Raw genomic sequence first — 13,063 nt, 5'->3', positions numbered from 1 at the left:
ACGCACTGGGTGTCACCTTTACCTCACACCCCACCTGCCAGCCAATCCTACCGCCCCACCCTCAGGCGCACCCCAGTACAACCTTCCCCAACCCCAACAACACCAGGCCTTGCCCAGGGGCCCTCTCACCCCCCAGCTCTGGGCTGCCCAGTGGCTTTCCTCCCTCTCTGGCTGCCCCACTGTCCTCATACCCGGCCTGTGTTCCACACAGCTCCTCAACCCCACAGCCCTGCCAGTTGCTGCTTAGGGTCCACATGCTCCCTCACTGTCCCTTGACTGCCTCAGAGAAGCCAGTGCTGTCACCTCTCTTCCCTTGATGCCACCTGATTTTGATTCACAGAACTGATCACTACCTGATGTTACATATTTGTTAGTATTTTTTCCCACTAGAGGAGCCTCATCACTGAGTCCCCAGCTCCTGGAATACAGCCCGGCACACAGTTGGTACCCAATAGGTGTTTGTTCAACAAATGGATTGTTTTTGAAGTGTCCTCCACCCCCAACATCTCTGCTTTCCTCTTTAATTCACCCACTCACCCACACACACAGACACACACCCCCATTCACACCCCCACACACTCACCGATATTCACACTCACCCCCCACACACTCACCCCCACACACCCACATTCACACACCCACACACACACTCACCCCCACACACTCACCCACATTCACACACTCACCCACACACACACTCTCACCCCCACGGAAATACACAATGCAAAACTGAGACAAAGTAACCGAAGTATGAGAAGCTCCCTCCAAGACAAACAGCTGCATTTCAATGCTGTAGGACAAATTAGCCTGTTATAAGTGACGGTTATGTCACAGAGCTGTAAAATCAGGCAATCTATCAACATTTTGAGGCAATTCCCTAGGACAAGTTAAAAATTTTACCTTTCTTGAATATTCATTTTTTAACACACTAAATGACAGTCAATCAAGGCAATGGAAAATGTTAACTACATAAATCAAAATAGGCAAAACAAAGCTTAATTCTGAAATAAAGTAAGATAAAAAGTGCTATTTATTCCTATCTTTTCTCTTTATTCCTATTAGAATAGTCATTAAGAAGCTGTACAGTGGAAGAAGTATATACGAATTGAGCAGATGGCCTGTGGAATGGATTATCTATGAGTTGAGGGAAGGCCTGTGGAGTGGATTATCTATGAGCTGAGCGGAAGGCCTGTGGAACAGATTATATAAGAACTGAGTGGAAGGCCTGTGGAATGGATTATCTATGAGTTGAGGGAAGGCCTCTGGAATGGATTATCTATGAATTGAGTGGAAGGCCTGTGGAACGGATTATCTATGAGCTGAGCAGACCTGTGGAACGGATTATCTATGAGTTGAGGGAAGGCCTATGGAACAGATTATATATGAACAGAGTAGAAGGCCTGTGGAACGGATTATCTATGAGCTGAGCGGAAGGCCTGTGGAACGGATTATCTACGAGTTGAGGGAAGGCCTGTGGAACGGATTATATATGAACAGAGTGGAAGGCCTGTGGAACGGATTATCTATGAGCTGAGCGGAAGGCCTGCGGAACGGATTATCTACGAGCTGAGCGGAAGGCCTGTGGAACGGATTATCTATGAGTTGAGGGAAGGCCTCTGGAACGGATTATCTACGAGTTGAGGGAAGGCCTCTGGAATGGATTATCTATGAATTGAGTGGAAGGCCTGTGGAACAGATTATCTATGAGTTGAGGGAAGGCCTGTGGAACGGATTATCTATGAGTTGAGGGAAGGCCTCTGGAACAGATTATCTATGAGTTGAGGGAAGGCCTCTGGAATGGATTATCTATGAATTGAGTGGAAGGCCTGTGGAACGGATTATCTATGAGTTGAGGGAAGGCCTGTGGAACGGATTATCTATGAGTTGAGGGAAGGCCTCTGGAACAGATTATCTATGAGTTGAGGGAAGGCCTCTGGAATGGATTATCTATGAATTGAGCGGAAGGCCTGTGGAACGGATTATCTATGAGTTGAGGGAAGGCCTTTGGAACGAATTATCTATGAGTTGAGGGAAGGCCTCTGGAACAGATTATCTATGAGTTGAGGGAAGGCCTCTGGAATGGATTATCTATGAATTGAGCGGAAGGCCTGTGGAACGGATTATCTATGAGTTGAGGGAAGGCCTGTGGAACGGATTATCTATGAGTTGAGGGAAGGCCTCTGGAACGGATTATCTATGAGTTGAGGGAAGGCCTCTGGAATGGATTATCTATGAATTGAGTGGAAGGCCTGCGGAACGGATTATCTATGAGTTGAGGGAAGGCCTGTGGAACGGATTATCTACGAGCTGAGCGGAAGGCCTGTGGCACGGATTATCTATGAGTTGAGGGAAAGCCTGTAGAATGGATTACCTATGAGCTGAGAAGGCCTGTGGAATGGATTATCTATGAGTTGAGGGAAGGCCTGTGGAAGGGATTATCTATAGCTGAGTGGAAGGTCTGTGGAATTGATTATCTATGAGTTGAGCGGAAGGCCTGTGGAGCAGATTATATATGAGTTGAGCGGAAGGCCTGTGGAGCAGATTATATATGAGTTGAGCGGAAGGCCTGTGGAACGTATCATATAGGAATTGAGCGAAAGGCCTGTGGAATGGGAAGACCCACACCTGCAGCGCGATCATCGGAACCTGACTCTTGCAGTGGCTGCACGTGGCTTCCCGGTATTTACACGCCTTCTCCACGTGGTCTCGCAGGTCTTTCCTCAAGACCTTTTCTTTGCAGTCAGCACGTACACATGGAAGTTCTTCAAAATGGCAATCATTTTTTAAATGCACCTGTAAGACAGACCATTCAATGTTCTTAATTCGGAAAAAATCCTAAATCTGAAATACCAAATTCTAATCTCTATGCAATGAAACCATAAAGAAATGTTCTAACCTCCTGTTAGACCAGTTTTTCATAGCAAAGAGTAACAAATATGCCAAGAGACACTGAATTTCATATTCTACTTCATGATTACTCAAACTATATTGTTGTTGAAGAATTAAGTCAACTCTGCTTCCAGGAAAAATGAGTATCTGCTAAGAACTTTGTTTTATTCCAGTTCAAATAATTTTCTAAGCTAAAATATGGGACTAATTAAAAAAATAAGGAGTTATGTAGAATTTCATGGTGAAAAAAGGTTTTAATGGGCCTTCCAAAATTAAAATCCAATTCAGATTTTCTCTAGTCTAAGTAGGGTGGGAGTGTTTAAAAACCAGTTGACAATTCTGCCAATGATGTCATAAAAATAACAACTTATACTCAAGTGGTTCTGACTGCTTTCCTATTTGGCTGTGTTTTGAAAAACTAATGTCAACATGGTCTTAAAGTGCCACATCCTACTGACCACTTAATCAGCTGGATGTAAGGGACTCGAATTCCTTCATGTAAAAGCTTCCAGTGTCCCTTTGCTACTCACCAGCAGATGTCCCAGCGTTAACTGCTCTGCACAACCTCTGCTTTCATTCCGACAATAGATCTGAAGAGCCAGAATTTCTCTCTTGCAGCAATTATCCTTAAACACCTGAAAATGAAAGGTCATTATTTTGGAGAATTAATATTTCTTAATCTCCACATGCTGCTACTCTGGACAAGGCAAAACCACTTAAAAAAAAAAAAAAACAAGAGAGCAACTCTTAAGTGAACTTCAGAAAGCATTAAGGACCATCTTGATTTCTAGAAGTAGAATGAAGAAGCCGCCCCCACTAAGAGACACAATTTAAGTAACATTAACTGTTATCTTTTATTAGTTAAGCCAAAAGAAAATGGATTAGACTTAATAATTAAAGATCACTCTGCAGCATCTAAACGTCTTCTATTAACTCTGACATAATCTCAGGATGAGGGCAGAGAAGGACCAGGTTCACATTCAGACTCTGGGGACTTCCAGGAGCCAGCACTGAGCAGGTGGCCATTATGGTGTGGCTGCCACCAGAGGACAAGAGCAGAACCAGAGACAACTGAATACACTGTATAGATGGCTTGCTGGAGAAACGGAGAGACCACATAAGAGATCATATCTGGGGAATGATTTGTAAAACTGTTGGTTCTTTCTAAAGGTCATGCTGTTAAAACTCATTTTTCACCAAAAAAGCAGCATTAGCCTGTGGCTGAAAAACACTCTCTTAAAACATATATTGCAGTCTGAAGTTAGTCTAATAATGAAAACATTTCCCTTTGAAAATGAAAATGATGCTGGTAGTGGTGGCTCAAGCCTAGAATCCCAGCACTCTGGGAAACTGAGGTAGGACGATCGCTTGAGCCCAGGAGTTTGAGACCAGCCTGGGCAACACAATGAGACCCTATCTCTTCAAAAATTTTTTAAAAATTAGCTGGGTAGGGCAGCATGTGCCTGTAGTCTCAGCTACTCAGGAGGCTGAAGCAGGAGGACTGCTTTAGCCTGGGAGGTCGAGGATGCAGTGAGCCGTGATAGCACTGCTGCACTCCAGAATGGGGGACAGTGTGAGACCCCCATCTCTTTAACAAAAATAAAAAAGAAGAAAAGAAAAAATCTTTCAACTTTTAATTTTATTTTTCCCTTAGAAAACACATGTATTCTCACTCTTTTTTTTTTTTCTTTTTCTTTTTTTAAGAGACAGGGTTGACTGGGCACAGTGGCTCACCCCTGTAATCCCAGCACTTTGGGAGGCCGAGGCGGGTGGATCACCTGAGGTCAGGAGTTCGAGACCAGCCTGGCCAACATGGTGAAACCCCATCTCTACTAGAAATACAAAAGAAAAATAACCGGGTGTGGTGGCACATGCCTGTAGTCCCAGCTACTCAGGAGGCTGAGGCAGAAGAATTGCTTGAACCGGGAGGAGGACATTGCAGTGAGCTGAGATCATGCCACTGTACTCCAGCCTGGGCAACAGACTGAGACTCCATCTCAGAAAGAGACAGGGTTTCACTCTATCACTCAGGCTGGAGTGCACTGGGGCAATCATGGCTCACTACAGCCTTAAACTCCCGGGCTCAAGCGATCCTCTCACCTCAGCCTCCTGAGTGGCTTGAACTACAGGTGCATGCCACCAAGCCCAGGTAACTTTTCAATTTTCATTTTTGTAGAGATGGGGTCTCCATATGCTGCCCAGTCTGGTCTCGAACTCCTGAGTCCAAATGATCCACCTGCCTCAGCTCCCAAAGTCCTGCGATCACAGGCATAAGGCACCATGCCCAGCTCTTTCTCACTCTAACAACACAGTCTACAATGTCTTAGTCCAAAGGTATTTCTAAGAAACTCCTGTCTGTTGATCTATGAAAGTAGAATAACAGGAGCTTAATATGCCTTTTTGGACTGCTAAGAGAAACAGAATCAATAGCTGTTAAGAGTTAAAACTAAACTAATTTGGAGCCAAAGCTTATCTTTCATAAACATGACTTAAAAAAAAAGAAGGTCATGACTTAAGATACTAAAGTCAACAGAACTTTGAAATGGAAAGGATCTGAGACTATTTACTCCAAACGTCTGTTTACAGATGAAGACCAGAGGCCCACCCACCCCTGGATGACCTGCTGATGGGTGGGGGTCTGGGTCACCCGGGGCCCAGACAGCTCCATTCTTTCCATGAGGGTCCACAACTTGAGTGAATCTCATTCATGATTATTTGATAAAACTAGCCATTTTTCTTCAGCTACTAATGCCATTAAAAAATAGGGATAATGATTCTGCATAACAAAACAGAAATACTAAAAAAAATCTCAGCCATCGTTGCGAGCTTCTCTCTCACTCACACGTTAGGCACATGTTAACAAGGCAGCCGGGTACCCTGCTAGGACAAGGCACCGAGCGGAGGGGAGGGCTGTTTTCCCTCACAGGAACTAACCAAGTCTTCAGCAGTAGCAGGTAAACGCGGAGAAAGAAAAGGTACAGGGCCCAGGTGGCCAATTCCACCTCTCCCCCTTCCAGAGTGGCTATATTGCATGCCCTTGTGCCTGGCAGCCCAGGGACGCTGACTGCCAGCAATCCTCAAATCACTGCACTCACCTGGGCTGCTCTGACCAACAAACCCAATCTGCAAGGTGCTTTAGACAGGAAAACCCCAGAGCAAGAATTTTATTGTACAACTTAGTGACCTGCATTTAAAAAATGGTTAGGTTCATTACTCAAAGTAGGGAAACACACATTTTTACTGATATTTTAAGCACTTTAAAAATGAATTGCTGGGTGCAGTGGTTCACGCCTCTAATCCCAGCACTTTGGGAGGTTGAGGCAGGTGGATCACCTGAGGTCAGGAGTTCGAGATTGGCCTAACCAACATGGTGAAACCCTGTGTCTACTAAAAATACAAAAATTAGCTGGGCGTGGTAGCTTGTGCCTGTAATCCCAGCTACTCGGGAGGCTGTGGCATGAGAACTGCTTGAACCCGGGAGGCAGAGGTTTCAATGAGCCGAGATCGTGCCATTGTGCTCCAGCCTGTGCGACAACAGCGAAACTCTGTCTCAACAACAACAAAAAAGAATGAATTGTTTCAAACTCCAAGTGGGCCTGGCAGGGTATAGCAGCACATGGATGACTGTCGGTCTCCATGAGAAGGACCAGGCCCCAGGAGAGAAGCTGGTGGCAGGCTGGGTAGCCCTATCCTCTGAATGTGCAGAGACGCCCACGGGCTCTAGCTGAGGACAGCCACAGGGGGCGAGAAGGGGCTAATCTCACTCTTATCTAATGACTTCAAGATATCACAGGGGGATGGGGGGCAGGGAGCACAAACTCAAATGAACCCCTCAGCCTAGCAAGTCTGAAGGTAAAACCTAGTGTAAGAGTTGAGTAAAAGCTGTCTAGGATAAAGACCCGCAATGACGGAAGTGACCCAACCACAGACAGCCCTGCCACGGACAGGCATCTCGGCACTTCGCTCACATCGACCCTCTTACTCCTCACACCAGCTCTCTGCAGTCTTGGCAGGCGATGTGATTATTATTACAGGTGAGGGGGTGAAGTAGCTCACGGAGCTCACACAGCAGGGAAGTGGCCAAGTGGATCTGAACCCACTGCCTGCCCAGGTGATCACATGGCACAGTGCCCTGCCTGGGAGCCTGCCGCATCAGCTGCCAAAACTGAGAGAATGTGTTGTGCCAGAGTGCCGAATGCAAACTATGTGAAAAGTACTACCCAGCTGAAAACATGTGACAACATGATTAAAAAACACCAGAATACCTTATCTTTAACGACGCTCTCTTGACACGCTGTACATTTTGGACTTGAAGAGCTGCAGGGAAACACACGTGACTACATTAGAGTGAAAGTCCCTTTCTTGAGGGGACTCAGGAGATTCCGGGAGCATTCGCTTTATGGTCAGGTCTGCACAGTGGCTCACAGCAACGTCCTGCATCAGGACGCCCTGGTGATTCACTTTACAAAAGGAAGCCATGGGAGAAAAGGGCTACATTTTTTTAAATGCTGATTTTTTTTTTTTTTTTTTTGAGACGGAGTCTCGCTCTTTCCCCCTGGCTGGAGTACAGTGGTGCGATCTCGGCTCACTGCAAGCTCCGTCTCCCGGGATCATGCCATTCTCCTGCCTCAGCCTCCTGAGTAGCTGGGACTACAGGCGCCCGCCACCGCACCCAGCTAATTTTTTTGTATTTTAGTAGAGACGGGGTTTCACGTGTTAGCCAGGATGGTCTCGATCTCCTGACCTTGTGATCCGCCCACCTCGGCCTCCCAAAGTGCTGGGATTACAGGCGTGAGCCACCGCGCCCAGCCAAAATGCTGATTTTTCAAAAGGAAGTTACCAAGTAGAACAGTTTAGTTCAGCCCCACTTGGAAAGCCTCTTCCACTGAATGTAAAAGTGAAATTTTATTTCAGAAACCAAAGCTAGCTGTCTGCAGAGCAGGCCTTCGATGTGACTACCATTTACCTGGAGAGCCTTGCTCCTGTGTTGTAAAAGCAGCCAGCCCTTCTCCACAGGCGATTTTGCTTCACTGTCTATTGGAAGGCCAATGGCACTTGCACAGGGGGACCAGCCTCCCTCCCCTGTGGCCCACCATATACGGGGGCTCCAGCCCCTCCTCCACCAGGAAGCTTCTCCTGGGCCCAGAGGTGGGCAAAGGTGAGCTGACTGGGATAAGTGGGTAAGACCACAGAGGGAAGCATGGAGAAGAGAGAGGGTGAAGGCAGGTGACAGGGCAGGGGGCTGGCTGCTGTGCCCAGGCTGGGGCTCGGGGGCAGCCCAGGCTTGAGTGTTGTGGGAGGAGGAGCTGGCAACCTTCCCAGGCTGACGTGCCCTGACAGCATTGGCCAAGACCAGGGCATCTTGCAGCAACCCCACCACCCGGCACAATGCCAGAAAACATAAACATGAGGCCTGCAGGGTGAATCAAGGTGCTCTCCCGGTCGATGCTATCCTGCAGTAAAGCTCCAGCCTGCCTTCATGATCCGCCAGCGGCACTAGCACTGGCACTCAGCAGCAAAGCGCTGCCAAGAGCTCGGTGCATGTAACACATGCGCCTGCTGAGTAAGCATGCGGCCTAGGTTTCTGCTCGCCTAGGGACCTACCCAGTCCTTTAAGCTGACCCCATCCCCCCTCCTCTCTGTAGCACCCTTGCACACCAGTACATGTGCCCTTAAACGACTGGCTTGTCATTTCCTGGTGTGTCTCTTCCATGGAACTGTGAGCTTCCTCAATAAAATACAGCAACACATATGAGAGGCACCAAGGCTCTACAGACAGAGTGGGAAGACACAGGCGCGGCAGGTCAGAGACAGGCAGAGGCCTCAGTAAACTCAGATGTGGGATCCCCCTGCACCTCCCTAAAGGATTCACGAGCTGGACCCGGAGGCTTTTATGACTTCTTTAGGGCTTTAAACCTCTAGAGGTATAGCTTTAGAGAAATGAATGAAGGAGAGGGTGAAGCCGAGGGCTGAGAAGGGGCAGGGTGATGGGCCGGACGAGGTGCTACCTCAGCAGGGCAGCCATGCAGCTCTCGCAGAAGCGGTGCCCACACTCGGTCTGTTTCGGGCTGCACAGCACCAGGCGGCACTTCTCACACTTGTACTTGTCCTCCACGGTCTTCACAAACTTTTCCTTGTAACCTCCTTGTTCAGGGGCAAAAATCGGCGTCCCAGCACTGCGGTCAGTGTGCAGCTTTAGCGGCGGATTAGTCTGCAGCGGGCCAGGGGAGTCCATCTTTTTACTCGACTCCATTTTAGGAAAGAAGAGTTCTGTTGGGAAAAAACAGTAAAGAGAGCGCCATCATATCCTCTCATGCAAGGAAACGAACGCAGCTTTGGGAAAGCAGAAGTGCCTGAGACCTGCTGTCTTTCAGTTTTAGGTAACACAAGAATCCTTCCCAACTTTAATATGTGTTGGGAACAAAACATGATCAAATATGCTTCCTTCCTTTCTATTTTACCCAAACACATAGTAACTACTGATATTATTATTCAAAAAACTTCCTAAAAAGTATACTTAATAGATTGGGCTAGGTGTGGTGGTGCACACCTGTGGTCCCGGCTCCTTGGGAGGCTGAGGTGGGAAGATTGCTGAGCCCAGGAGTTCAAGGTTGCACCAAGCTATGATGGCACCACTGCACTCCAGCCTGAGCGACAAAGCGAGGCCCTATCTCCAAAAAAAATTTTTTTTTTTTTTTGAGATGGAGTCTCACTCTGTCACCCAGGCTGGAGTGCAGTGGCACAATCTCAGCCCACTGCAAGCTCCACCTCCTGGGTTCATGCCATTCTCCTGCCTCAGCCTCCCGAGTAGCTGGGACTACAGGCGCCCACCACCACACCCGGCTAATTTTTTGTATTTTTAGTAGAGATGGGGTTTCACCGTGTTAGCCAGGATGGTCTCGATCTCCTGACCTCGTGATCCGCCTGCCTCGGCCTCCCAAAGTGCTGGGATTACAGGTGTGAGCCACCGTGCCCAGCCAAAAATTTTCTAAAGTTAATAATAAACAGAGTATTTTTGAGGTTTAAAAAAATACACATACTATTTTGCTGTGTTGTAACTTTGAATTCAATGCATCATTCTGAGATTTTAGCTGAAACAACAGCTGTTCTCAGTCAGTTTTCCTTCCTCATTGACTTCTGCTAGATGAGTTTCGATGCCACGACTCAGACTGGCCTGGTCAACCTGCTTCTGGAGCCCAGTTGTTCCTTCCCGGGTAAACCCTGTGACAGTGTGCCCACAGTACCCAAAGTGCTCAGTTTTGACATCCATCCTCTTCTTATTCATCTAGCACCACTCTGACCAAACATGCTGTGCACGGAGCTGTGGGGTGGGCCCGCTGTGGACCCACAGAGCACGCCACACCCTGTCACACCAGTGAGGAGCCTGTGAGGGAGGTGCCGCTCCCTGTGTGCACGAGGGAACTCGGGTTCAGGTAGGTGCCAATGTGCCCAAAGGGCTGGGCTGGCAGAGGGGAAACCACAAAGGGCAGGTCCGTCTGTGCGGGCTCTCTTCCACACCTGCTGACAAGGTACTCTTTAAGACTGGCTGCCTCCCACCTGCAAGTTCCCATCAACAGGTAAACAGCTCCTCAAAATGAGCCACAAAGGTCCCAGCCTGCACAGCTCTGCCAGATGAGACCTCAAGATCAAGTAAATGAAAATAACCAGGAATGCAAAGGAGTTGAATCAAGTTCCTGAAGAAATGTGAGCTTTAATAAAAATTACACTGTGCACTCATAAACACACTCATAATTTGATCAATCATCCTAAACATTTTTTTTTTTTTTTTTTTTTTTTTTTTTTTTTTTGAGACGGAGTCTCGCTCTGTCGCCCAGGCTGGAGTGCAGTGGCCGGATCTCAGCTCACTGCAAGCTCCGCCTCCCGGGTTCACGCCATTCTCCGGCCTCAGCCTCCCGAGTAGCTGGGACTACAGGCGCCCGCCACCTCGCCCGGCTAGTTTTTTGTATTTCTTAATAGAGACGGGGTTTCACCGTGTTAGCCAGGATGGTTTCGATCTCCTGACCTCGTGATCCGCCCGTCTCGGCCTCCCAAAGTGCTGGGATTACAGGCTTGAGCCACCGCGCCCGGCCCATCCTAAACATTTGCTAACACTTACCTAAAGCATACATTAAATGTTTCCAGATGGTGGTATAAAGTCTGGCTTCTCTGGTCTTTGTTTTCTGGATACCATGCAACGGCCACGCACTTCTATAATGAAAAAAACCCTGGGAATGCCAGCTAGTGTTTAGGTCCGTGTGTGCACCATGAACTTTCTTGGAAAAGTTTTTGCCCAGTGCCTTATGATCTTTACGAGGCTTCTGCAGGGCAGCTCCAGCACGGATGCTCTTCCTGTCTTTAACGCTCAGCCTGCACCACTCCCCTCCTGTCAACAGCCCCTGGCCAGCCCTGCACCCCCATGTACCGTGGTAAGGAAGGGAGTGGCTGTGAAGGGAGGTGAGGGACCCACTGAGAACCAGACTCAGGAGCCTCAGGGAACACCGCTGCCTAGACCAGCCACCTCACATCAGAAGCCTCTGCACCACAGGATTTTTCTTGTGTAGTTTCCCACCTCCACGCCTCCTCCATCCTTTCTCATGATATGGTAATGCCTCAGGTGAAAAGGGGAAGTTCCTTTCAAAACTCACCAGCTCCCTCAAAAACACACTGCATTCCTGTACCCAATTCATCTATTTTTGCTACTTAGAAAAATAAGAGCCAAATTCCTTCCACTCCTGAGGTCCTGGGCATCCTGGGGAGGTAGTTGCTGGGTGGGCGGGCGGAGCCCCTCCTTCCGAGCTCCATTCTTGCTGCCTGCATGAAGCTGACAGGCACATGAGCTGACAGACTCCTAGCCTGACTTCACAGCTAGGAGCAAATAGGAATGAACGCCGGCAGCAGAGAACTTGAGAGACTGATGAACTGGTTAGTAACTCAAGTGTGTTAGCTTCATAGAACATTACTGTGGCACAGTGTGGGAAATTACTTATTTGTGAAAACAAAGTTTTCAAAACATTAATGTTAAAGTATATGTATTATAGATGTCATCTGCTTACAAACTTGCCGGTTCATCACGATGCTCACTAATCTCTCCAAGCTAAGCAGCAAGGGCACCTGGTGCTAGCCTTGCCTGCCAGGTAAAAGGGTTGACCAGCCTCGACCTGCAGCCCCCGGCCCCTGCCACTGTGCTCTCCACACTGGCCCATCGTGCCTCAGAGGCTTTAGGTTCCCCTAGGCCTGCCCAGCCAGGCCACTGCGGAGCCTACCCAGACACATGCAGGCCAGCCCCCGACCTTCTCCAGGAGGCTACCTTCCCACCCTCTCTCTCAACTCCCCCATACTGCTCTGTGCTTTTCCCCAGGCCTCCTGCCACTAAGACTGCATGTAACTAAGTTTACCCAGGATGCATCCCCTAGATCAGAGAATCAGGAATTGGCAAACTACAGTCTGCGATTCAAATCTAGCCAGCAGCCTATTTTTGTAAGGTCTTTGAACTAAGAATGTTTTTCAGATTTTTTAAGTGTTATAAAAACAAAGACTAAGAGTGTATGTGGTCCACATCGCCTAGGATATTTACTCTCTTGCCCTTAACAGAAAGAGTTTACCAGTCCTTGCTCTGGACTCTACATCCAGAGAGCAGAGAGGAGTCGTTGGTGTGTAGGTTGTATGAAAGGCCAATTTTGTAAATAAGTGCCAAACTGCTCCCCAAAGCAGAGGTAACAACAAATACTTCCACCAGCAGCATGAGAATTTCTATGAAACCACACTCTCACCAACGCTTACAGTTATCGGTCATCTTAATTTCTACCAATCAAGGACAATGGTCTTTTTGCTCCTTATCCTGATTAGAAAGGTTTGGCATCTTAATATGCCGAGAGGCCACTTGTTTTCTCGCCTGTGAAATGCCAAATTGTGTCTCCTTGTCATTGTTTTCTGTGTGTGTGTGTGTGTGTGTGTGTGTGTGCGCGCGTGTGTGTTTTCAAGAGATGGAGTCTCGTTCTGTTGCCCAGGCTGGAGTACAGTGGTGCCATCATGGCTCACTGCAGCCTCGAACCCCTGGGCTCAAGCAATCCTCCCACCTCAGCCTCCAGAGTAGCTAGGATTATAGGCACATGCCACCATGCCCAGCTAATTTTTTAATTTTTTTCAGGAGCTGGAGGTCTTGCCTGCTCTCAAG

At 48.0% G+C, this 13,063-nt stretch overlaps 1 protein-coding gene across 32 annotated transcripts in view; it reads right to left on the bottom strand.

The window, feature by feature from the left end:
* Positions 1–13,063, bottom strand: part of TRAF3 (TNF receptor associated factor 3) — a 140,552-nt gene that overhangs the window by 33,584 nt on the left and 93,905 nt on the right. For 28 of the 32 annotated variants that reach the window (XM_077941785.1, XM_077941781.1, XM_077941776.1 and 25 more), the window contains 4 exons: positions 8,898–9,159; positions 7,155–7,206; positions 3,420–3,524; positions 2,626–2,793 (listed from right to left, as the gene is read on the bottom strand). In XM_077941785.1, the coding sequence (XP_077797911.1) occupies positions 2,626–2,793; positions 3,420–3,524; positions 7,155–7,206; positions 8,898–9,142 (570 nt within the window). In that variant the 5' untranslated portion in view covers positions 9,143–9,159. Of the gene's footprint in view, positions 1–2,625; positions 2,794–3,419; positions 3,525–7,154; positions 7,207–8,897; positions 9,160–11,005; positions 11,098–13,063 lie in introns of all 32 variants that reach the window. The other 4 variants (XM_077941773.1, XM_077941779.1, XM_077941789.1 and 1 more) reach the window with 1 other exon arrangement.

Source organism: Macaca mulatta, chromosome 7 (assembly GCF_049350105.2).
Source record: "Macaca mulatta isolate MMU2019108-1 chromosome 7, T2T-MMU8v2.0, whole genome shotgun sequence".
NCBI classification, from domain to species: domain Eukaryota; kingdom Metazoa; phylum Chordata; class Mammalia; order Primates; family Cercopithecidae; genus Macaca; species Macaca mulatta.
The sequence above is the reverse complement of the archived record's forward strand: the minus strand, read 5'-3'. Positions and strand labels throughout refer to the sequence as shown.